Source organism: Hydra viridissima, unplaced genomic scaffold (genome assembly GCF_058129835.1).
Source record: "Hydra viridissima isolate aposymbiotic clone 2 unplaced genomic scaffold, HvirCarnegie_v1 scaffold_5, whole genome shotgun sequence".
In the NCBI taxonomy this organism is placed as follows: Eukaryota; Metazoa; Cnidaria; class Hydrozoa; order Anthoathecata; family Hydridae; genus Hydra; species Hydra viridissima.
In genome coordinates, this window is record NW_028324304.1 from 6,876,957 (window position 1) to 6,901,487 (window position 24,531).

The 24,531-nt window shown below is 27.3% G+C and overlaps 1 protein-coding gene and 1 pseudogene across 4 annotated transcripts in view; both read left to right on the top strand.

The window, feature by feature from the left end:
- The window catches only part of LOC149888288 (uncharacterized), a 324,912-nt pseudogene that overhangs the window by 62,278 nt on the left and 238,103 nt on the right, over positions 1-24,531 (top strand).
- LOC145189562 (otoferlin-like) overlaps positions 1-24,531 on the top strand; it is a 44,094-nt gene that overhangs the window by 1,427 nt on the left and 18,136 nt on the right. For 2 of the 4 annotated variants that reach the window (XM_090089229.1, XM_090089228.1), the window contains exons 2-34: positions 1,662-1,717; positions 1,888-1,976; positions 2,531-2,630; positions 2,711-3,033; positions 4,148-4,340; positions 4,483-4,545; positions 5,035-5,088; positions 5,462-5,569; positions 5,789-5,839; positions 7,125-7,165; positions 7,254-7,342; positions 7,791-7,843; positions 7,990-8,040; positions 8,505-8,573; positions 8,724-8,767; positions 9,364-9,437; positions 9,658-9,779; positions 12,988-13,107; positions 13,293-13,401; positions 13,519-13,763; positions 14,068-14,168; positions 17,234-17,330; positions 17,470-17,589; positions 17,800-17,952; positions 18,046-18,174; positions 20,774-20,906; positions 21,215-21,396; positions 21,524-21,685; positions 21,861-21,992; positions 22,397-22,558; positions 22,685-23,513; positions 23,829-23,984; positions 24,072-24,338. In XM_090089229.1, the coding sequence (XP_089945355.1) occupies positions 1,662-1,717; positions 1,888-1,976; positions 2,531-2,630; positions 2,711-3,033; positions 4,148-4,340; positions 4,483-4,545; positions 5,035-5,088; positions 5,462-5,569; positions 5,789-5,839; positions 7,125-7,165; positions 7,254-7,342; positions 7,791-7,843; positions 7,990-8,040; positions 8,505-8,573; positions 8,724-8,767; positions 9,364-9,437; positions 9,658-9,779; positions 12,988-13,107; positions 13,293-13,401; positions 13,519-13,763; positions 14,068-14,168; positions 17,234-17,330; positions 17,470-17,589; positions 17,800-17,952; positions 18,046-18,174; positions 20,774-20,906; positions 21,215-21,396; positions 21,524-21,685; positions 21,861-21,992; positions 22,397-22,558; positions 22,685-23,513; positions 23,829-23,984; positions 24,072-24,338 (4,677 nt within the window). Of the gene's footprint in view, positions 1-1,358; positions 1,500-1,661; positions 1,718-1,887; positions 1,977-2,530; positions 2,631-2,710; positions 3,034-4,147; positions 4,341-4,482; positions 4,546-5,034; positions 5,089-5,461; positions 5,570-5,788; positions 5,840-7,124; positions 7,166-7,253; positions 7,343-7,790; positions 7,844-7,989; positions 8,041-8,504; positions 8,574-8,723; positions 8,768-9,363; positions 9,438-9,657; positions 9,780-12,987; positions 13,108-13,292; positions 13,402-13,518; positions 13,764-14,067; positions 14,169-15,055; positions 15,159-17,233; positions 17,331-17,469; positions 17,590-17,799; positions 17,953-18,045; positions 18,175-20,773; positions 20,907-21,214; positions 21,397-21,523; positions 21,686-21,860; positions 21,993-22,396; positions 22,559-22,684; positions 23,514-23,828; positions 23,985-24,071; positions 24,339-24,531 lie in introns of those variants that run through there. The other 2 variants (XM_090089230.1, XM_090089231.1) reach the window with 2 other exon arrangements.

A 24,531-nucleotide genomic window follows, 5' to 3' on the forward strand; every position in this document is an offset into this window, starting at 1 on the left:
GGGCGGCTAGATTTTATTTTGCTGATTACTAAACTAGTTGTATCAAAATTTAGGCGTTGAGAGCGAGAGTGACCTAACGCTCAAATTTTCCCAATTACATTTTATGAGGCCTACTCCCTCTACTACTCAAACACCTCAATTCATTACCAATATGTCATCAAATTGGTGTAAAACCATAATTGCCAATATGTCATCAAATTGGTGTAAAACCATAATTGGCTGTCTTAAGTTATCAGTTGCCCAAGTACCGTAAAAGTGTCTCGCTTAATACAAAATTTTGACTTCGTAAATTTTCATCTGTAAAAAACCTACTTTAAATTTCAATTATATTGATGTAAACCAACAAATTTAGAATATCTAAAATCTATTTTTAATTGTATAAGTTTTTTTTTACAAATTAAAAAGCAATTTTTCTAGATTGTTTTAAAGATGTGCAAATTTAACCAGGGGTCTGGGTTACTTTGCACAACATTAATAAAATTAGAATAGATTAATGATACGTGTATGGGATTGGTGCAAAGTAACCTCTTTTTTTTCTTAATTTTTAAAGAACTAATAGTTCTAAGGCGAGTTTAATCAAAACCTTATTAAAAATACAAAACACATAAAAAAGTTCCTTTGTATCTGTGCAAACGTGAGCAAAAAAATTTCTTTATAAACATTTACTCATGATTTTTTTGTTTGGCTCATATTTATTTTTTAGGCACATATTAATTTGCTTGGCACATATTAATTTCTTAGCTCTGGGTATCTTTGTAAAAAGGACTAGATTAAATTGGGCCCAGGAAAGACGCTCTATTCTGTTTCTTTTCTACCCAGAACTATGGAGATAATTGTTAATAATATGATGTTGTTCATGATATGATGTTGCCAGAAATCGCGTTTATAAAACTATTTTATACGAGTTTTGTGTTGACACTAGAACATACCGTCAGGTTCTAAAGTGATTTACATTTGTAACTCAATTTTTTTGGTTGCTAGAGTAGAATATCTTATCACATCGTTGTGCAAAATTACCAACGGTTGTGCAAATTAAGGCACTTGTACAGTATTATTTGCATTTAATTGGGGGAGAGGGGGCATCTCAGTTGTCATAGTGATTAAAAAAGTAAATATATATTACAACTATTAGATGTATTTGAAAGAAAATATTCGAAAATTTAATAAATAAATGAAAAAATAAAAAATAAAGTAAAGGATTTTCTTTAGCTTTTCTTTAAAAATATTTTTTTTTTCAAGAAATAGAAAACATTTCACTAACATACTGACATGCATTTGGAAATTCTGCATACCTTTTTTCAAAATATACAAAAGTTCCCGTTCCGGGAAACTGAATATGAAAACGAAATCAAATTTGCCACAATCTAAAAACAACTTTGTGAAAAATTAGCAACTGCAACTGTAGCTTATGGCATTTTTTATAAATAAGTTAAACATCTACATTTAGCTACATAAAAAAAGCTTATTGTTTTTCTACTTTTAACCAAATTGTGTGCGAGGTACTTTACTTCTTAACCAACATTGTGTTATGCTTACTTTACTTAAATTACAAGTTTGCTAAATAAAATATTCTTTAATCATAAAAGCTTCTCTCAGTAATACATCTTACTATACTGCTTTTTTGTAACTCCAACGAATATCTTTTTTTGTTTTTCTTTAAGGAAAATCTTACACAACTGATGTATACGAATTTTGCACTGATGCTGAATGGGAAGAGGTTCAATTTTTTATATTAAGTTAAAAAATATTTAATAGTTTTGTTTGAAGATCTATACTAACCATCCACTCACAAATATAACAAACTTAAAGAAAATGCAGATTTAATATTCAAGAAGATATTACATGTCTTTAAACAAATATTTCTTTCAAATGCAGTTATGTTTTTAGGAGTTTGATTGGCCAGTCACTGGGGCACTTAAACCTAGTGACTTTATTGAAATACAAGTTCTCAACTACAACAAACTTTTTCCCAGCAAGTAAGCAAAAAAGTTTTTACTTTGTTTAGGTATTTTTTGTTTTTACAATGTTAAAGAAACAACCTTAAAAAAGCTCGTTTCTTGTTTCTTGTTAGAGTATATAAATATGTTTTATCAACTATTCTTCTGTTGTATTTTAGCACACCATTAATGTTAAAATTATGAATGGTGTTTCATTTTTTGAATTAACTTGTTATCTTATAAAATTATTAGATAAGATAAAAAAGGAAGAAACAACAACTTAAAATAACAAGCATATTAAAATAACAAGCATATTAAAATAAAAACTCAATATTATATATATATATATATATATATATATATATATATATATATATATATATATATATATATATATATATATATATATATATATATATATATATATATATATATATATATATATATATATATATATATAAAATAAAAATTTCTCAATTTTATTAAATAAGTTTTTAAGTGTTATTTTTTATTTTGTAGATGTGGAAGTATTAGATCTCTTTTTTTAAACCTTGAAATTTATAAAGTTTTATCTTTTTAAAACTATTTGTTAGGGTGATAGCAACATTTCAAATGTATTTAAAGAAATTGCTTGAAGAACCATGGCTTGATATTACAGATAATCTTGTTGATTTAAATAACACTATTATAACTGTGAGTTGTTTTAGGTTTAAAAGATTTTAACAGAAGTATTTTATTTTTAAAAACTACATAGTTTGCTTTTGTATTTATAGTCAACTTTGTCACTTGAGCTGATGTATGTTGAAGAGCAGCCAAGGGAAACCACATTTGAATCATTTCATCCAGTTGAAGAAAAAATGAGAATACTTGAAGATTGGGAGTTAGAATCTCTGAGATCTGGTGGTGCTCGTAAGAATTCAAAATTTAGTCTTACTAGTAGCTTAAAAAGAAAACTTGGTTCAATTACATCATTGTCAAGTAGTAAACGTGCTGCAATGATGGATGAGTTAGCTCAGGAAAATGTTGAAGGTCAAGTTACTAGTAAACATGAAAAAAAGAAAAAAGAAAAAGAAAAGCCCAAAGAAAAACAGCATTTGTAAGTAGTTAATATTTTCTAAGCTTTGTTTTATATAAAAAAATAAATTTGATATGCTATTTAAAAAAAAAACAAAAAAACCAAGTAACAGGCAATTATATCAGAAATTATATATCATATATAGGATATTATATCAGAAAGTTACAAGAACTTTCTTATGACTGAATCAGAAATTAAAGCAATTTTGATATACCACCAAATTGGTTTGAAATCTTTTTCTTAATTTAAAATTTTTTGTTAAGTTAATATATTTTTAAACAAACTTTACTTTATCATTTTTGAAAATTTCCATTATAAGAATTTCAATAAAGTAGTCTATTCTTGATAGCATTTTAGAGTATTTTGTTACATAGTACATTCACACAACAGAAAATAATTGCTGTGACATTTGTTAATGATTTAAAAATACATATTGACATAACTAATATTACTAGATTTGTTAATCAAAAACTGTACCAACATAAAATAGTGTGTAATGCTATTTTATTCAGGTACAGTTTTACTCCTCTATGATTTTTATCATTCTTTAACTTTTAATAAGTTGAACTAAAAGATTTACTTTAAAGCATTTTTCATTCCTATTTACTTATAATTTCCAATCATCTACTATTGCTATCCATTTTCCATTCCTATCCATATTCCATTTTTCTATCACTTAACTTCCTCTTTATAGCCTATCAAATAAAGTTATTTCTTTATAACTATTAAATAAAGTTGTTAATACTAATAATTTACTATTATTTATAAATGTTAACAAAGTAATACTTTTACTTTACTGAATTGCTTTAAGATTTTTTATCTCAGCAACTGGTTTTATTATGTAAAGGATACACAATGTTCTCTAAAATAATTGTCAGTTTTATTGTATTTTGTGCCAGCCATAAAATAAACTACATCACTAAAACAAAAACTTTTGCTTTTCAAAGCTGATTTTATTTTCAAAAATAATATTAAAAAGTTTATATGGCTTATATTTTTAAAGTAATGAAAATTCTTGTTGTATGCTAGTTTGTGCAGAATTATGTTAAACTGATTAATTTTAAAAATAGCTTTAATAAAAATATAAATTTTGATTAATAATTATAGTAAAATTATGTTTTCATGACTTATTCAGCAACCTGCATCCTAAGGTTCGTATTGAAATGAAGAAGCAGCGGAAGGAATTAGATGTGAATGTTGAAATACGAATCATTGAAGGGAAACAGCTGGCTGGAACTCAGTTGGATCCTGTTTGTGATATAATTTGTTTTGGTCAAAAAAAGTCCACACAAGTAAAAGAGCAAACAAATACTCCTTACTGGGATGAGGTTCTTAACGTTTCTTGTTTTTAAAAATTATTTCTTAATGTTTTGTATTCTATAATAAATAAATAAGAATAAGAAATAAATATTTTTTTAAAAATAATTATTTCAAATTTCATTTGTAACTTACAGACAATTTCTCATTTAGTTCTTTGTCTTTGCAACTGTGAATCAAGCTGAACTTGCATTTGATGAAATTGTTCAGTTTATTGTAAGTAATTCTGATGTCACTGGTTATCAAAATTTTGTACATATAGTTTTTTACAATCATATCATAATCTTGATAATGATAAACTTTTATCATTGTTATAATAACTTATTTGTTATCATCCAAATTGTTATATATTTGTAAGTACTTTTTCAATAGTACTTATATGTTATTCAAAATATAGTTGTAATTAATTATCTGGCCTGTACTTTGACTACACCTTAACTCAAGTTCCTTCAGAGACTATAGTTTTAGTAATGAAAAAAAGGTTTTAATAGCAAAATCACTTTATATTCCTGGGTATGGTAATGATCTTATACAGCTAAGATTGTTGTAATTCATGCAATTGGTTGAAAATTGATTGTCATAGTTATGTCCTAATTATGTTGCAATTTAGATGCTTATTTGTTGTTAAATGTAAACTTGATTTAATTCTAAACTGATATGTATGTAGTAAATACTTAATGTTTGATTTTTTACCTTTAATTTTAGGTTTATTCTGGAAGGAATCTGATTTCAAAGGGAACCATATTGGGTTCATTTAAGGTTACAATTGTAATAAAGTACAATTAAATGTGTTTTAGTATTAGAAAATCGTTTTTTTTTCTTTCCTGTGTAAAATCTTTTCTTGATTTTTGTACACATTGAAAAATTTTTTCTTTTTCAAAATATTCATGAATTATATTCTTCATATCTTCCAAGCAAAGCATGAAATAGATATTTCTCAAAATAAAATCAGAAAAATTCTAGGCAACAATTATCTCAAACAAAACTAGATATTGCAACAGTTTTGTTGTAACTTTAATAATTTTAAACTAACATACTATAAAATTTTAGAATATATCTCTTTATTGTTTTATAATAAATATAAACATAAATAGCTTTATGCAAACTTATATTAGATTTTTTTATTTTTTAGACTGATTTGGGCACTGTGTATTCTCAACCAGATCACAGGTTTATTCGTAAGTTTGCATGTTTAACACATCCAGATGAAACATTAGGTGCAAGTGGGGCAGGAATTAAGGTCACTAATGCAGTGTATATTTTTATATTGAATTTTTATTTTACTTAATGAAGTTAAGAAATTTTACTTTAACCTGTTTTAGAATTTATTAAATGGTTAGTAAGTTTTCAAGCATTTAAACAAATATAAAAGCTTTTTTTTAAAAAAAATTCTTCATGTGAAACATTTTTTAATGTTTACTTTTTAAAGAAATTAATTTTTGTATCTAATTTTTTTTAGGGTTATCTAAAGTTGGATATAACAGTATTAGTAAAAGGAGACCCTGTAAAGGTATAATTCTATATCTTGATTTTTAAAGTTGGTACTTTTAAGAAAGTCATATTTTTAATATCCTCTAAATATGAAATATTGTAAAGTATAACAGGATAGCAGGAAATTTCTTCTCTGCTTTGGAATAAACGGTTTTCTTTAACTGGAAAAAATTTTTTTTTCAACTTAAGACATAACATCTATTATAAACATGGACATTTTCGATTGTCAGATTCTTTATTGCAAAAAGAAGCTGCTAAAACAAAATAATTATGAAAACTCACAGAAGATTAAAATCAGTTTTAATGGTTGCACCTATTTAAAAAAAAGATTATAGTTTTTGTTTGCTTTAATCCTAACTGAATGTTTGTGAAATCTTAATTTTTTAAGTTGAACCAAAGACAGATAATTTTTAGCTTTCATAATCATGTATAGATTTTATTATTTTCACTCAGTTTCTATGCAAGTTATTCACCTTTTTAGTCTTTTACATTGTATACTTTTATGTTAACAGTATGATAAATATCAACATAACATAAATGCTGATTTGAGTACAATATGAAAATATGAATACGATTTACAGAAAGATACAAAATATGAAAGTATGAAGATTTTAAGTAAATCAAAATTACTTTTGCTTGTTCAATATATTTATTAACTATAAATTTTGACTATTTTTATTTAACCATATTTTGTTATTAAATTGATATACTTATAGAGATTGTATGATAATTATTACTTATTAACTAATTATTCTTATTTAATAAGTATAATTATTAAACAAAAAAAAAGTAAATACATTTACATGACAATGACAGAAAATTGTCAATCAGCTCTGCCCTTGTAAACTGCTATTGCTTAAATTAGTATATATCATTTAAAGTTTGTTCATAACATGCATAATTATCATTGTAAAAATTGATACACCTACATAAAATTGTTTTTTAGTTAGATTTTACATTTTGGTGATTCAGTTTGCTAAACTATAAAATAATAATAGTAAATTTATATCTTGAAAACGTTTTGTATTTCTTTGCTATATATTAAGTTTTTTTATACAAATTGAAGTATAGTGATTGTAAGCAATAAATTGTTGTGATTTTATTTAAATTTCTGATAGCCTCCTAGTCATTACTGATAATTGACAGCCAACCCCACAATTGTAAAATCCATTTAATAAATATACTATATAACAGTTAAATGTTTGTTCAAAATGTGTGCAATCAGAATTTTAAAACAGATTTTGCTAAAGGTTCAGCTTTTTTTTAGTAAACTTTTATCTTTTTTGTGACTAAATTTTGTTCAGGAGCCACCAAGTGTAAAAGATAATGATGATGATATTGATCTGTAAGATTTTTTTCAATATAGATTTTCTTTTTCTATCTTTCTTTGTAATAGAAATTAATGATGTATTCATGTTCTTTCTTCTGAATAGAAATCCAATGTTACCAGAAGGTGTAAAAGCAGAGAGAATGAGAAGTCGCTATTGCATACGAATTTATAAAGCTGAAGGCCTACCTAAAAGTATATTTTATATATATACACACACACACACACACACACACACACACACACACACACACACACACACACACACACACACACACACACACACACACACACACATATATATATATATATGAAGCATTATATGTATATATAATGCTTCTCATAATCTATATCTGGTATAAATGGATGTTTTAATTAATGAATAAGTTTTTTGTTTTTTTTAAACTTTTAAAATCAGCCTTTTAAAATTTACTTTAATCTGATTGTTTCTTTAGTAAATGTTTTTCAAACAAATTGCAATCTTTTTAATACTCTTTGATTTAAAGCTTTAGATAAATTTTTTTTATTTAGATAATAAAATGCTTTCTAAAATCTTTTTTTATAAATTTCAACTTTATTAACATAAAAAGACACTTTCTTTGCAAAAGAGCAGATTTATTATTATGTATTTCAATTTATTTAGTGAACTCTGGGATTTTAGCAAATGTCAGAAAACAATTTACTGGTGAAACAAGGGTAGATTTTATTGATTAATTTTTTTTCTGTTTTTTGTAATAATTGATTAAATATGATTGTCCCCCACCCTATCTGTGAGGAAAAATATGATTGATTTTGGTATCAATTCAATTCATTTGCTTTTGTTTGTTACTGATTTTGTATAGATCCGTGATCTGGCTGATCCTTTTGTAAGAGTATCATTTGCAGGTCTTGAGGTACATATACATTAGGAAAGATTTTTTGGACTATTTATAAATTTATAAATTTATATGTATATACATACATACATATATACATACACACACACACACACACACGCACACACACGCACACACACATACATACATACATACATACATACATACATACATACATACATACATACATACATACATACATACATACATACATACATACATACATACATACATACATACATACATACATACATGCATGCATGCATGCATGCATGCATGCATGCATGCATGCATGCATGCATGCATGCATGCATACATACATACATACATACATACATACATACATACATACATACATACATACATACATACATATATATTAATGCAATATGCATATGTATATATAAATTTATGCATATGTATTTAATTGATAATGTGATTATATTTATGTATATGAGTATATTTATATTTTTATTATTTAGGCTCAAACATCTGTTAAAAAGAATTGTTATGATCCAGAATGGAATGAGGAGATTATATTTTGTGACTTGGTTGATTTTTTTATTTTATATTTTAGCATTAATATTTACACTATATTTACATTTTAACTGTTGTAGTTAAGATTTTACAATTATATTTGAGCATTTTTATTTTTTAAATTTGATTTTTTATTAAAGAACTTTCTTGTTTTTAATCTTTAGTTTCCTTCACTTTGTCGTAGAATAAAAATTCAACTGAAGGATCAGTAAGTCTTATGTATTAAATATATGAAAATTACTCTTTTTTTTTTGCATTCCAACTTCTAAATCTACCTAATTTAACATTTTTAATTCTCATAGAAAAATTTATCATGTAAAAGTAGATAAAAAATTTATCATGTACAATTAGAATCCTAAATTTAACAAACCAAAAAAAAAAGCAACTGTTATCAGGAAGAATATCTTTTAAATGTTATAATTTTAAAGGTAATAATATATATATAAGGACTTTCATTTTTGGGAATCACTCTGCATTTAATTATTGAATTTATTTTTTTAACTGAGGTTTCTTAACTCTTGTTTTTTTAAGCAGTATGTGCATAAGAAAAGTTGTATGATGAAAATAGTAATTAGAAATTTTGTTTAAAATCATAATTAACCAACTAAAATTGAATTGCCTAAAAACTGCTTGAAACTGAACCAAAATCTAAAACCTTTATAAAAGTTGTTGAAAAAGGATCCAAATTTAAAATCTTTTAAGATTGTGTTATTTTTATTGTTTTTATTTAACTATTTATTTATTTTTTAAAAATTAAAAAAAGGTTCTCCTTTTAAGTAAATCTTTTTGTTTAATTATTTCTAGAGATTTAACAAGAGAGGAAACTGTGGGAACAATATGGATTGATTTATCAGAAATCTCTAATGATGGATGTAATGGTGGGTATCAGTTGTTACTATTAAGAGAATAGAGCACTCAAAATTTTACTTCAAATCTTTTATTCAGCCTTTAATTAAACTTTTGATTGTTAGAGTTAACTTATGAATTCTATTTATGCATATAAAATTTTCATTTAAAGTTGCATTAGCAATATCATATTATATGGTTCATGTTATGCTTGAGCATAATATGTTTTTTATTTAAACTTTTTTTTTTCAGTTCATAAGTTTAATACCAACTCAGGATTTATGCCAACATTTGGTCCATCATGGGTTAATCTCTATGGTTCAACACGAGATTTTTGGTTTATTAACCAAAACGAGTTTCTTAATGAAGGCTTAGTATGATTTTAAACTTAGTCTTTTTTTAAAATTCAATAAAAATTGTAAACCTCAATAATATTAAAAAGTTATTAAGAAGGTTACTACTAAGCTCCTAACATATGTGATAATAGCTGATCGTTATGAAACTTTATTATTACGTTTATAAAATTCTTGTCATTAAAGTTAATTGTTGTTAATTGTAAGTTATGAGTCAAGTCATACGCTATTTTTGTAGTTGTCGTATTTACATTTTATGACTTGACTAATAACTTAGTCAAGTCGTACGCTATTTTTGTACATAATTACGCCCTCGAGAATTTTTTGTTTCTGTATAAAAGTTGTAAAAGAATTGAATAAAAAAACAGTAGAAAATAAAAGTAAACAAAGTTGTTGTATTTACAAGCTATTTCGGCAGTATGGCATCCATGGCAAAAATGATTGGAAAATTTGATGGATCTGGAGATGTTGTAGTGTGGTTGAAAAAGATCAAGCTGGTGGGAGAGCTGCAAAAGTTGGGCGATCTTTCATTGATCATTCCGTTGTTTCTTGAAGGCAGTGCGTTCGCATTATATGAGCAACTTGGGGAGAGCCAAAAAACTTCCACTAAGGACATTGAAAAAGCCCTACTAGATGCATTTGCAGTTGATGGTTTCCAAGCTTACGAGCAGTTCAGAGATCGGAGATGGAATGACGGTGAATCTGTCGATGTGTATTTGGCCAATTTGCGTCAACTTATGAATTTGGCCGATATTGAAAGCGAAGAATTATTGCTAAGAGCGTTCATAACTGGATTGCCGGGTGAAATTTCGAAGCAGCTACGAGCACAAGTGAAAATATTTGGGATCAGTTTACAGGATGCATTGAACCATGCAAGAGTACTCATGACGGAAAAAACAAAAGAAGAGTATGTTTCAACAACTATCTCTGAGTTCCATAAAAATGTTAAGAAACCATCCGCTACTGATGTTATCTGCTACAACTGTGGCAAATCTGGACATGTTGCTCGAATCTGTTTTTCGAAGAAACAAAATGTCAGTGATGGGATATTATGTTTTAGGTGTGGAAAATCTGGACACATTGCAAGATTTTGTTTGTTGCATCAGGGAAACTCAAATGGGGAATCGCCAGCGCCAGCTGTTTCCCTAAACAACTAACGGCGCTTCCAATATGCACTGTGCAGGTGAACACCTTTGCTGGGAAAGCACTGGTCGACACTGGATGTACCCGAACTATTATCTCAAACAACATGGCTCGGAAAGCTGGTGTTCGTATTAGAAGACATGATATAATGGTGTTGGCTGTTAATGGAGAAGTTGTGAAAACGGAGGGAGAAGCTACAGTAACATTAATCATTGAAGGAAAAAAGCTCAAAGCATTAGTAATGATTCTAAAAAGTGTTGTCAACAGTACTGATGCTATTATTGGTATGGATGTCATTAATCGCTGTGGAGGAGTGCACTTGTACAATGGAAAAATTGAATTTGGTTTTGTTTCAATTTATACAGAGAAACAAATTGTTGGTGTAAATGACAAGGATTTTGATGCTTACTTTGATGGTACAAAGTGGACTGCTAAATATAAATGGAAACAAGATCAACCACAACTAAGAAATTCTGTCGCGCAGTACAAGGTAAAACCCCAGTTGATACCTCAATTTAATAATGAGATGGACTTATGGGTGAAAAATGGCTGGTTGAAACCATGCAACAAAGAAGAAAAAAGTACAGAAGGGATTGTCCCGTTAATGGCTGTTGAGCAGGAAAATAAAGGAAAGGTACGACCTGTTCTGGACTTTCGCGAATTGAATCAGTACGTTAATTCGCATAATGCCACAAGTGATGCATGTGATGAAAAAGTTAGAAAATGGAGAACTCTTGGTGACAAATTTGCAACACTCGATCTTAGATGCGCGTATATGCAAGTACACATCGATCCAAGTTTGTGGGAGCATCAGAGGGTAATCTACAAAGGAGAAAAACACTGAAACTCAGGAAAGATCACAACGAGTTATGGAAACTTATGGAATTGGAGAAAAAGTTTACGTTCGCCCTGCTGATGCAAAGTGCACTTCAGTTTGGAAAATTGGTACTGTAACTGACATACTCACAAACACAAATATTGAAATTGATGGTGTACCAAGACATGTGCGAGATGTGAGAATAGCTCCTGCCTCAAATGTTTCAAACGCTTCAAGAGAAACTATTATCAGTGAAAAGATCGACAGCGATGAAAGTGATTTTGAAGATTTAGACATTTTTGCTGCACAAGAGGAAGAAACCGAAGAAACAGTTGTTGACGATGAGGAGGAAGCTGGTGGCAGAGAAATCGTCGAAAATTTATTACCAGCGATCAGACGATCAACCAGAGAAAGGACAAAGCCAACATATTTAAATGACTATGTTACTTAAGAACTTTAGTTCTTGGGGTGATGTGATAATAGCTGATCGTTATGAAACTTTATTATTACGTTTATAAAATTCTTGTCATTAAAGTTAATTGTTGTTAATTGTAAGTTATGAGTCAAGTCATACGCTATTTTTGTAGTTGTCGTATTTACATTTTATGACTTGACTAATAACTTAGTCAAGTCGTACGCTATTTTTGTACATAATTACGCCCTCGAGAATTTTTTGTTTCTGTATAAAAGTTGTAAAAGAATTGAATAAAAAAACAGTAGAAAATAAAAGTAAACAAAGTTGTTGTATTTACAACATATATATATATATATATATATATATATATATATATATATATATATATATATATATATATATATATATATATATATATATATATATATATATATATATATATATATATATATATATATATATGAGTCAATTAGGAGATCTGTATTTTTCTGAAGTATAATTAATTACATTACAAATATGTAATAAAATGTGTTTCCAATGCATTATCTGTTTAAGCTATTGTGAATGAATTCCTGTTATAAAATATCAGTCAGTTGAAAAGTTTGAAACCAAGCTGTTTGTCTGGCTGGCATTTTCCAACAGAGTATTCTCAAAAGAGTATTTTGCACTAAGTGGGCTTATAATCAATGATTATGAAAATCATAAAGAAACTCATTTTTTTCATAGCTTTACTCTGATAAATATCCCATTTGGTCTGATCTAGCAACATCTTAATTCTTTTTACCTTAGTAGCAGATTTTTTTTTTAACAAGTAGGTTTTCTGATAAATTTTTTTTTATGAAAAAAAACTATAGGAGGAAGGTATTGGCTACCGTGGGCGTATTTTACTTTCTATTCAAATGGAGGAAGGTGAATCAGCAATGGATGAAGAAATTAGCAATGTAAATGTCAAAGGAGCTGTGCCTGTGTCTGATGTAAAATATTAAAATATTAAAGACCTTTTTATTTAAGTTGCTAACTTATTGAAAAATATTTTACAAAGTTTAAAATTAAAAATATCTGTTATGTAATTTGATTGCATTCAAAATTATTTGTAATTTCAATTATCATTAATATTGATTTTTTTGTTTTAAGAAAAGAGAACTTTTCTATATCATAGGTTGTTGGTGGTAAAGAAGAAAATTTTCAGTTGTTTTGTTGCATCCATGAGGCAAGCATGATTGACAGGAAGACTGCCAGCAAGCCAATACAGTTTGAAATGAATATAGGTTAAAAAATGCTTTTAAGAAATTAATTAAAATATAGTAATAATGATAATGAATTAAAACAAGAATGTCATTGATTTTACTTAACAATTTATTGGTGATCCGTGTTTTCTTTTAAAGGAAACTATGGTAATACATTTGATGGGAAGATGCTATCATCTAAAGAAGATGATGATGGAGAGGATGAGGATGATAAATTCACTAAATCTTTAACTACTCCTATGAATGCAGAGACTTTGGATCGAGAATACTATAATATGCCTTATCATGAGCATAAACCTTGCATGCATATACGATTTCCATGGGAGGATCATCGCAAGCGTCTTTTTCTGCAAAATATTTTGCATAGATTCATTATAAATCTGGTAGATTTTTTTCTGCTTTTCATTAAATTGCTTTAACTTTCATTTTGACTTTAGCTTCAGTGGTTGACTGTTAAACTCTCTTTATGGTGAAAATAACTAAATCAAAACATTAGAAAAGCAAGGCATGCAAATATAAACTATTATGACTAATTGAAAACTTAAATAAAGGGCATTCTTTTATTAATAAAATGCTTTATAAAAAATCAATAAATGAAGAAAGAAATTTATTTTTAAATAAATATATATTCTGTAAAAAGTCAGTTATGATTTCACTCTGATGTTTAATGATGAAAATTGTTTATAGGAAGATTCATTAGAAGATACTCAAGACCGAATCTCAATAAATGCTGATGATACCTGGGAATACCTTAAGGATGCAGTAAATGAGCTAATAAAAAGTTGCGAGTAAGAATATTGTCTAACAATTAGTTCTATTACAAGATTTAGATTGTTTAGGATTAGAGTTTTTTGTTTCAAATTAAGTTTAAATATTTTTTATAATTTTATTACAAAGTTTAGCACTTTGTATGAGTTAACTTATTGGTATTAATTGAAAAATAATGTTAAATATGGAAGCCTTAAATGAGATAAAGTTAAAGAGCAATCTTATATACAATCCTTTGTTGATGCAGAATATTAAAATGTTTGTTATTTAATTTTTTTAGCTTTATGTAGGTGCTTTATTTATATTCTTAACTTATATCTCTCATAAAACCAAAACAGTAATAAATTTTTAATAAACTTTGTTTATGTTACTTAAGTAATAAAGATAAATGCCAAGATTAGGACAAAATTACTAAAGCCATTAAATATAAAATAAAAAAACTTGAACACAAGTACCTAAGTTTTACTGCTAACACTAACTCCAGAGTCTTGATCCAGAAATTATGCTGTTGAATACTTTAATGTAACAGAATCAAAAATTTGTACAAGGCTTGAAAAATTTGCACAAGGCTTGAAAAAAATAAGAAAGGTATTTCATCAATTCAAAATATCATAAAAGCAAAAATTTTATTTAAAGCACTATTAAATAAAGGAGCTGATTATTATTATGATGATGATAATGAGTTTACAAGGCCAAAGGTAGGAAAAAAAGACTAAGGTATTAGCATATTCCAACATATACAAAAATGTCTTGGATTAGGGAACCTTAAAGAGTTGAATGTAATGCTCAAAAACAAAGTTTCTCCAAGTTTTCTCCAAGTTGAATGCAGCACTCAAAAAAAAAGTTTTCTTTACTAATAGCAATAAGGAAACCCTTTTTAATCAATCACAGACTAATGGTACAACTGAGTTAATCACACAATAAGCAACAACTGATAACTACAAAGTAATGTAGTTCAAGATGAAAGTTAAAGTTATCATTGGAGCAAAGCTGGATGCATCTTGCATCAAGTAGCACTTTATTATTTAGATAAAATATGTTAATGGAACAAAGATTTTTCTGCTCTATTTTGGAGAATAATAATCATGACACTTTTTTGTGCTTTCAGTTCAAACTCAGATTTTTATCTAAAAACTTACATCTGAGAATAGCAAATATAGATTAATTTTCAGATGGCTACCTGAGTACCTCTACCCTGCACAACATAAAAAACAAAAAAAGTTTAAAAATCTTTGCTATCATAAAATTGATTTTAATATTGATGCAGACATTTTTTGGCCCAAATCATGGAAATTTTGTAAGCGACAGAAAAAACAGCAATAGAAGTGATTTAAAAAATTAAGTAGCAAAAGTTTGCAAAAACCATTAAGTAATCAAGTATTACATTGCATTAATATGTTTGGAAATTTAGAGTAGGCTACTATAGCCTATTGAGAAGAAATAATCAAGTATTTACATACATATACATTACTATTCTTAAATCTCATACCTCTTTCTCCTATGAAAAATAAATTTGTCTTGCTCAACTGAACAATAAATTTCCTTATCAAGTGATTGTAATATTAATGGCATTATTTTGGACAAGATTGAAAAAGTTTAGTTGATGGATGTTTGTAAAAACCTTAGAATTTGCTTTCTAAAAAGTAAGGCAATCCCTGGTACAAAAAGTTTAGCCCAATATCTAATGATGCTGTTAGCTTTAAACATACAAGTGATAGTTCAAGTATTAAGATAATTTAAAAGTGTGAAAAAAAAGAAAGAATGCAAAATTAAAATGATCATGTTGAAATTCAATGATTTGATGCATAAAGTCAACTTTATGCATCTACACAGATCATTTACGCAGCTATACTTTCCAAATACAGCAGATGACTACTGAGTTCCTGTGAGTAACATTGTTTTCAGTTGAAGTGCTTTCTATTGTAAATAAGTTGTGTACACTTTAAGTAAGAATACCTCAAAAAAATTAATAACAATTAATTTCAAATTTAAATTGAAATGTAAAGGTTGTTTAAAAATCATTTATTGTAAATAATAACTCTATAAAGATCACTTTTTTTGGTTTATTTAAGATAGAAGCAAAGGCAAAACCTTTGTGAGCAATTATACCACTTCTTAACCTTTAGCGCAAGAGTTTCAGCTGTTTTTCAATACGCAACTTTTTATCTGTTTTTAACATAAAGACATATTTTATGATAATCGCAAAGTAATTTTTCCTGCTCATCATGTGAACATTTACTTTTACAGCATCAATGAAAGGATGGGTAAAATTTAACTTTAAATATTAAAACTTAAAATGTTTTCCTTTTTTTTCCTTACAATTTAAGCAGTTTTAAAAAATTTCTTGACCTCAACTTCATTAAGATACCAACTTTCAGCCAATCAAAGAAATTATCTATAAAGTTATAGATATTTTTAATGGCAAGAGAGGATCAATCTACAATCTGGTAAACTTCAATAAACAACCTGGAGCCGCTTAGTATCAGATATTCAAGTTTTCAAATTTTTTTAGTGGTAATTATTTCTCTCAGAATTGTAAAAATAAAGCAGTTCTGAATTATATTGTAGCATGACCTGTTTAAATTAATGTGGAATTACTCAGCTGTTTTTTAAATATAAAAGTAATATATAAAAAAACCTTTTCAATAAATGTTTAATTTAAGAATATGATTGTTTTCATTTTTAAAACATTTCTTAAGGTTAAATTACTTAAGACAAAAAAATTATCTATAAAAATTCATCTTAGCTTATAGGTTGCTTATAAAACATTAAACTACTCTTTTCAGTTAAAAATATTTGCACTAGTATATACTGTATAGTTTTAAATAAGCTTCAAACTAAATAAGTTTATGATTGTAAAACTATTGGTAATTTCCTTGTTTATGAAGTGATTATTCAAGCTAAATTTAACTCCATAGTTCCTTTTATTGTAACAACTTTTTTATCCTTGGTATTACTTGTTATTTTGTATTATATGAAGTCACACATTATGCACTCATCAATATTTTTGTAAAGATTTTTTATGAATATTTTTTTGTTATGTACAATTCTTTTGTATAGCAAGCTCTATCTTTCTTTTGTATAGCAAGCTCTTAACACAGCTTGGTGGCAAAATAACAGGTGCAAAACTTGGAAAGATGAAGCTAGATAAAGAGAGGTTAAATTTGTGCATATCTGAAACGGTATGTTCTGAAATTAATTACTGAATTTTTTAGCATAATTTTCTAATATTACTTTAAAAGGTAAAAGTAAAAGTATTTATTTCTATAATTTCTGTGAAAATTTTAATACAATTATATATTTTTAAAATTAACTTTACAGAAACAAGTCATAGATGAAGCAAAACAGATTTTAGAAAATTTGAAAGATAATCGAAGAATTCAATCCACATACAGATATGTGAGGTCATTCATCGATCGTTTCAAAAAGCTTATGAAAGAGGTTGCAATGGTTTAAATAAATCTAGTATTTTATATTTAATTGTTGTTAGAATTAGTAAACTTAAATTTAAGTTCCAATTTTTTCTTTTCCGTTTTTTTTTTTTAACTTTAATATAAAAACTTTCATAATGATAAATTGATTATTAAACACAATTACTTAAATTACAAAATAGTTAACCAAAATATTTTTTTTCACTTTAAATATTTGCAGCCTCAAGAGGTCTTTCCTGACATCATCATATGGTTACTCTCTGGCAATAAACGAATTTGCTATACTCGTATACCTGCACATAAAGTAATGTACTCTCAAATTGAACATGAATGTGGTATTGATTCTGGGAAAGTTCAAACATATTTGCTAACTGTAATTGCATTTTTATTAACTAACTTTCTGTGTATATTTAATCTCTATTTTGATCAAATTATAGTAAAAAAATAATTTATTCCTTCTTTTAAGCTCCCTGGTAAAAGTGGACTTGGGGAAAAAGGCTGGGCAATAAAATGCAAACTAACTTGTTTAGTGTGGTTAGGAATATTAAAAACAAAAAAAGATATGTTGATACATGCTCCTGAAGGCTATGAAATAGTACGTAACTTTTGATACTTTGTTTTATAATATTTTAAATGTTAACTGTACAAAAAATTTTACTTTTGTATTTGTGATATCAATTAATTTAAAATTTTGGTTTGTGAAGTCTCCAATTAATTCTCACTCTTGATGTCAATTTTATTCATTCATTTACTCATTTTCACTCTTGTTATCAAAATGCATTGTAAATCAAATATTCTTCAACAAATAATTATGTTCTTACTTCAAATTCTTCTTCATAATTGATTTACTTATACCTATTGAAGAACACTTTTACACTCATTATTTGGTTGATTTCAGGACCAAAAAAATTGGTTTACAGGATATTGAGAAAAAATAAGCTCATTAAAAATTTTTTGACTTTAATTTTTTATCATCATAATTATGATTTAGATATCTTTAAAATATAAAGTTGCATAAAAATTTTAACTTTGATGAGTTTATAATATTTAAGGATATTTAGTAAAATTTGATTTTGATATAAAGAAATAGATTTAAGGCATAACATTTTGAAGATAATAGGTTTGAACGATGGCTCCAGTATTTACAATAGAGAAATACCAAATTATTATCAGTTTCTGTGGATTTTGTTAGAAATAGTTTAAAATGTTGTAGCATATTGTAGCCTTCAGCATTATTTTGGGTTCAACACTTAATATGAGAATAATCTTATTTTTTTAATGTAAGCATCAATCCAGGGATAAGTTGTAGCAAACTTATGAAAAGATCTAGTACAGGCTGAAAACTGTAGCTGTCTTCAAATACAGTAAGAAACCTTTTACATAAAAAAACCTTAAGGCTATGCACCTGTTAGATAATGGCTGTAAACTATCATAGGCTCAAAAGATTAATTTGTCATAAGGAAAGATTCGGTTGGTCAATGGAAAATTTGAAATAAGTAATTTTGAGCAATATAACCAGCTACAAAGTAATAAGCTGGGCCACAAGTACAGAAGCTTGCAAAAGTTTATAAACAGTTAAATTTTTCAAGTTTTTTTAAATCAACAATTAGTGTACTAGTTAAGAGATAAAGAAGCTGTAAGGCACTTGAAATCATTCAGGCACACCAAAGATAACTACAGAACATCAAAACAGAACTTTGGTAAGCTAATCAAAACAAGATCCCCGCAGAAGTGCTGTCAAATTAAATGGGACTTTGAGTAAAAATTAGGGTGTTAAGTGCAGGGTAGATGCTACAGAATGCTGTCTACATCATTAAACTTGTTTGGTTGTCATCCTGCCAAGAAACCAATAATATTATTTAAAAATCAATTAGCTCAAATGAAATTTGCAAATGATCATTTGGATTGAACTTCAAAAAAATGGTCAAAAATCTTGTTCAGTGACAAGTCAAAGTTTTACATGTTTGTTAGCAATGGTATAAAGTATGTGAATACTTTGTGACATTGTAATGGTATAAAGTATGTGAGACTGACGGTATCAAGTATGTGAGTATGATGGTATTAAGAATGTGAGATGTCTGAAAGGTGAAAGATTTACTCCTGGGTATCAAATACCAACAGTTAAACATGGTGGTGGCAAAATAATGGTATGGGGATCTTTCAGTTTTGATTCTTTTAGTTCATTTCATTGCATAGAAGACATAAGGGATCAGAATGTATATTTAGATATAATTAAGAATGTTGTGTTGCCACATGAAAAGGACAAAATGCCTTGCGGTTGGATTTTCCAGTAAGACAATAATCCAAAGCACTATGCAAATTTTATCAAAAGTATTTCCAATTTGAAAAAAATTCCTCTTTTAGATTGACCTTCTCAAAGCCCAGATTTAAATCCAATGGAACTTGAAAAATTTAACTGTTTATAAACTTTCGCACTCTGTTGTATATTGTAACAAGGTATTTTTTTTCTGAAAAGAATAGTAACTGTCTCTTTTTGTACCAATGGTGCGAGGTGGTGGTTGTAGCTCTTGTATCTAAGGCTGCTTCAATTTTAATGAATAAGTTTGTACAGCATATATACAGGTTTAATGAACCAATTCACTTACACAGAGATACTGAAAACCTGCAGAATTGAAATTTTTAATATAGTAAAATCAATCTAATAATGATACCTATATAACTTTGTTCTTATGTTTGTTTTGTTTTATTATATCTTTCTATTGGTTTGTTTTCTTATTTTGTCTTATAATTATATGTATTTAAACTATTTAATTATCATGGTATGCAATTGTTTTGAAAAATTTCTTTAGTATAAAAAGAGAATTAGGTTTATCTTAATTTAATTGGCTCTTAATTTATTATGCCTTGAATGAACTTTAAAGAAAAAAATATCTCTACACCTATTTTTTTAAGTGGTGTATTGTTGCTATCTTTACATATATATAGTAAATCAAGATTATAGATCTTCAATATTCTTTCTTATATTTTATGTTATTTACAGCAACTATGAATATTACTTTTTGTATAATATTACTTTATAATTATATACTTAACTCCTAAAAATATTAGTTGGTTTAGTTATTTACCTAAATTCTAAAAATCTAAATTAATTTAGTTATAGTTTCATTAATTTCATTATTACTATTTCATGCAAGAATTTTTTTTTTTTAATTCAAAACTCATTTAACTTAAAGCCAAAGAACTTAACAAAAACAACAGCTCCTCCACCATTAGATCTTCATTATACAGTTTGTCAAAAATTTATCTTGCGTGCACATATGTATCAAGCAAGAGGATTGATTGGAAGTGATGATTCTGGTCTCTCAGGTAACTTTATTGGAAGTTATATTCCTTTTGGTTCTTTTTTTTATTATAAACAAAAAAGTTAAATTTTTCTATAAAAAAGGAATAAAAATGGTTTTAAAAAATTATTTAAAAACTTTCTAGAAAAAAAAAGTCTATGGCACATATTTGTTTATCTTTATTTATGGCACAGTTTTATTTTAATAAATTTTTCTATGCAAAAAAAAGTAAAAAAAGGTATTCAATAATTGTTAAAAGTAAGTTTAAAAAATGTCTAAAAGATAAAAGTAGATCAATGGTACATAATATTTTCACAGCTGCTTTTAATTAAGATGCCTTTGGTCGTGTAATCTTGAATAATCAGGCAGCAGATACTAGTGTAGTATGGGAAACAAGAAGTCCAACATGGAATCAAACTCTTGTATTTCACGATCTATTTATTTATGGTGAAATGGATTTTGTTGTAAACAACCCACCAACCATTATGGCTGAAATCTTTGATTTTGATGAAGGGGTGAATAATTTTCTAAAGATTTGTAATTTTCAAAATTTTTTTAAATAACTGAAAATAAAATAAAGTTTTTTCTAAAAAAGTTCACTTTTTTTCACTTTACATAATTGAAGAAAAAAAATTTTGCTAGGGTGATATTGAGTTTATTGGGCGTGCTATGTGTCGACCTCTTATTAAACGAATATCTGATCCCTATGATAAACCACTGTTTCCTCCAAAACTAGAATGGTTTCAGATTTACAGAGGAGATAATGAAGCTGGGGAATTATTGGCTGCTTTTGAGCTTTTTCAGGTACTTTTGTAGTTAACTTTAACTCAACCAACTTCCCTTTCTGCTTAGTTAAACTTTTTGCTTTATTAAAATTTCTAATTTAATTTGGATTAACTAATGTCATTCGAAGTTGATCAGAGTTGCAATTTTATTTACTTTTTACTATGTATCTAATTTTTAGTATTTCATTTGTTAGGTTTCTGAAAATGAGGAAGAGAATGCTGATCTACCTCCAATGCCAATTGAAATTGATGATGAAGTGAATGGTGGAACATTTTTTATTGTTCCCGAAAATATCAGACCTGTCATGTGTCAGCACAGAATTGAGGTTTATCACTTGTTCATTTCTATGTTTATAATTTCTAACAATACTTTATATGATATTAAAGATAGAACTAAAGACAGTATTAGTTTTAAAATAATTATATGATATTTGACTAAAAATAAAATTGAGAGATAATTACTTAATTTTATCAAGGAGAGAAGTTTATTAAATTCTACAAAAGTATAATTAAATAAATTTGTCTTAAAGCTTTTTTCTGTCAAAAGATAGTGTATTTATAGTATTCTATTTGTATTCTTTTGGTATTTTTTAGTATCATTTTTAGTGTAATTTCTTTATTTACACTCTTTGGGAACTTTTTCAACACCCTGTATAATGCGGTAGAATGATTATTTTGGAGGAAGTCTGTAGTATTTTTTAACATTATTATTAAATTTTTTTTTTTGCAGTGTTTGTTCTGGGGTGTTCGTGAGTTAAAAACCATAAATTTTCAGCCTGTTGAGAGACCACAAGTTGAGTTTGAATGTGTCAGTGAGTCTGTAAAATCTCCAGTTATAGTTTCAGCAAAAAAGAATCCAAACTTTACTGAGCCATGGGCTTATTTTGATTTGGTATTATAAAGATTCATTTAATTAAAATGTCTATTTATGTAACATTTTTTAAAATTTTTAGCAAGCGAAATTGTAAAGGTATGTATATGTTCAAAATAACTTTATTTAATTTATTTTTTTTTAAAGGATCTTCCAGAAGAAGATGTATACTGTCCTCCTCTGACAATATCAGTTCGTGAAATGCGAATGTTTGGAAAGGAGATTCTTGTAGGCACCAGCATTGTTAATTCACTGCTTGAGTATATGCAAGATAGTTCTGCTTACTCAGAAGAAATAAGTAATGCTCCTCCTGATGAAGAAAATAAAGATGAGAAAAAGGAAGAGGGAGCAGAGACTAAAGAAGAGGGGCAAGCAAATGAAGGTTTTCAAAATGATGCTCCTGTTTCAGTAACAGGATCCAAGAAGTTAAATGCAGATGGGGAGGAGATAAAAACTCCATCAATTGCTCCTAGTAAGACTGTTTCATTTGCTCCTGGTTCAAAGAAAGGCTCTCCAGTCCATTCACATGCAGGTTCAAAGATAGCATTAAACAAGTCAAATATTTCTCTAAAAAGTCCTAAAAAGTCTCCAACTAATGGTTATTCTCCTTTGGCATATACGGAAATGTCTATAAATCAACGTCGCAGAAGTTTAAGTCATACTTCACAAACAGCAGCCTCTGCTAAGAGAGTTAGTTCTCGTCGGGGAAGCACTGCATCAAAGCAATCAAGTCAGATTCATTATCATATAGTGTCAAATCCAGGAGTTATTGAAAAAACTCCCATGAAAAAAATATTTACTCCAAGAAAAACTCCTCAACGACCAGTTCCTAAAGAAGAAGAGTTAGGAAAAGGAAACACAGATTTAAATATAAATGTCACGCCTTTTAAACAGTTAATTAGTAGACCTGCAACTCCTTTAAAATATACAAAAGAATCCACCCCTTTGTTGCAAGATACTGATCTCTCTGATGAAGGTATAATACAGATTTAATTTGTGTATTTTACAATTTATTTTCTGGAGTTCTTTTTGCTATTTTTTATCAAAATAAAGTTTGTAAATTTTATTTTAAAATAAATTTGAGCTTGAGTTTTTTTTCTTTAAACCAGTTAATTTTACAAAAGTTGAAAAACATTTTTAATACTCTTGTTTTTTTAATTTTTCTTTTATTTCTTTTTAAAATGTTAGAAAATAAGCTTTTAGAATAAAAGTTTTTGTAAGAAGTTTCACAATTAAGATTTATAAACTTGTAGGAAATTTATAAAAGGAAAGTTTTACAAAACATTTTTAGCTCAAATGTCACCAGGGCAAAAGTTATTGCAGCAAATTGCTACACCATTAAAAACCATTGGTAGCAAGATAGTTACTCCTATGCATAAATCCAAAGAAAGCCAAAATTTATCACCAGGTGAATTGAAAGTATCTTCTAATGCAGGTTCAGTACATGGTAAGACAACCTATAATTTTAATTATCCATAAAAGATAGTATAAAGTAATATTATTAGTATAAGCATATTAATCTTTAATTTTTTAGGCACTCCAAGTAGAAGGTTAATTGAGATAGAAGAAGAAATGAATGTGGATGACAGGGAGCTGGAGATTGGTGCAGAGGCTTCTGATTTTATAGACTCTTCCATAGCTAGAAATGAAGAAACAGAAGGAGAAAAAGAAGAAGAAGAAAGAGAAGCAATAGAACTTAATATTATACAAGATACTTCTGGAGAACCTGCAGCAGAAAAGGTTACCCAGCCTGCTGCTGCACCTGCTCCACCTCCTGCTATAGCTCCTGTAATACCAGATGGTTAGACATTTTTCTTAAGTCTTACTTTAGTCCATCATATTTTAAAATTGATATATTGCTTATAAATTTACATATTTAAACATGTATATGCATATATTGCTTATAAATTTATATACGTAAACATGTATATATATATATATATATATATATATATATATATATATATATATATATATATATATATATATATATA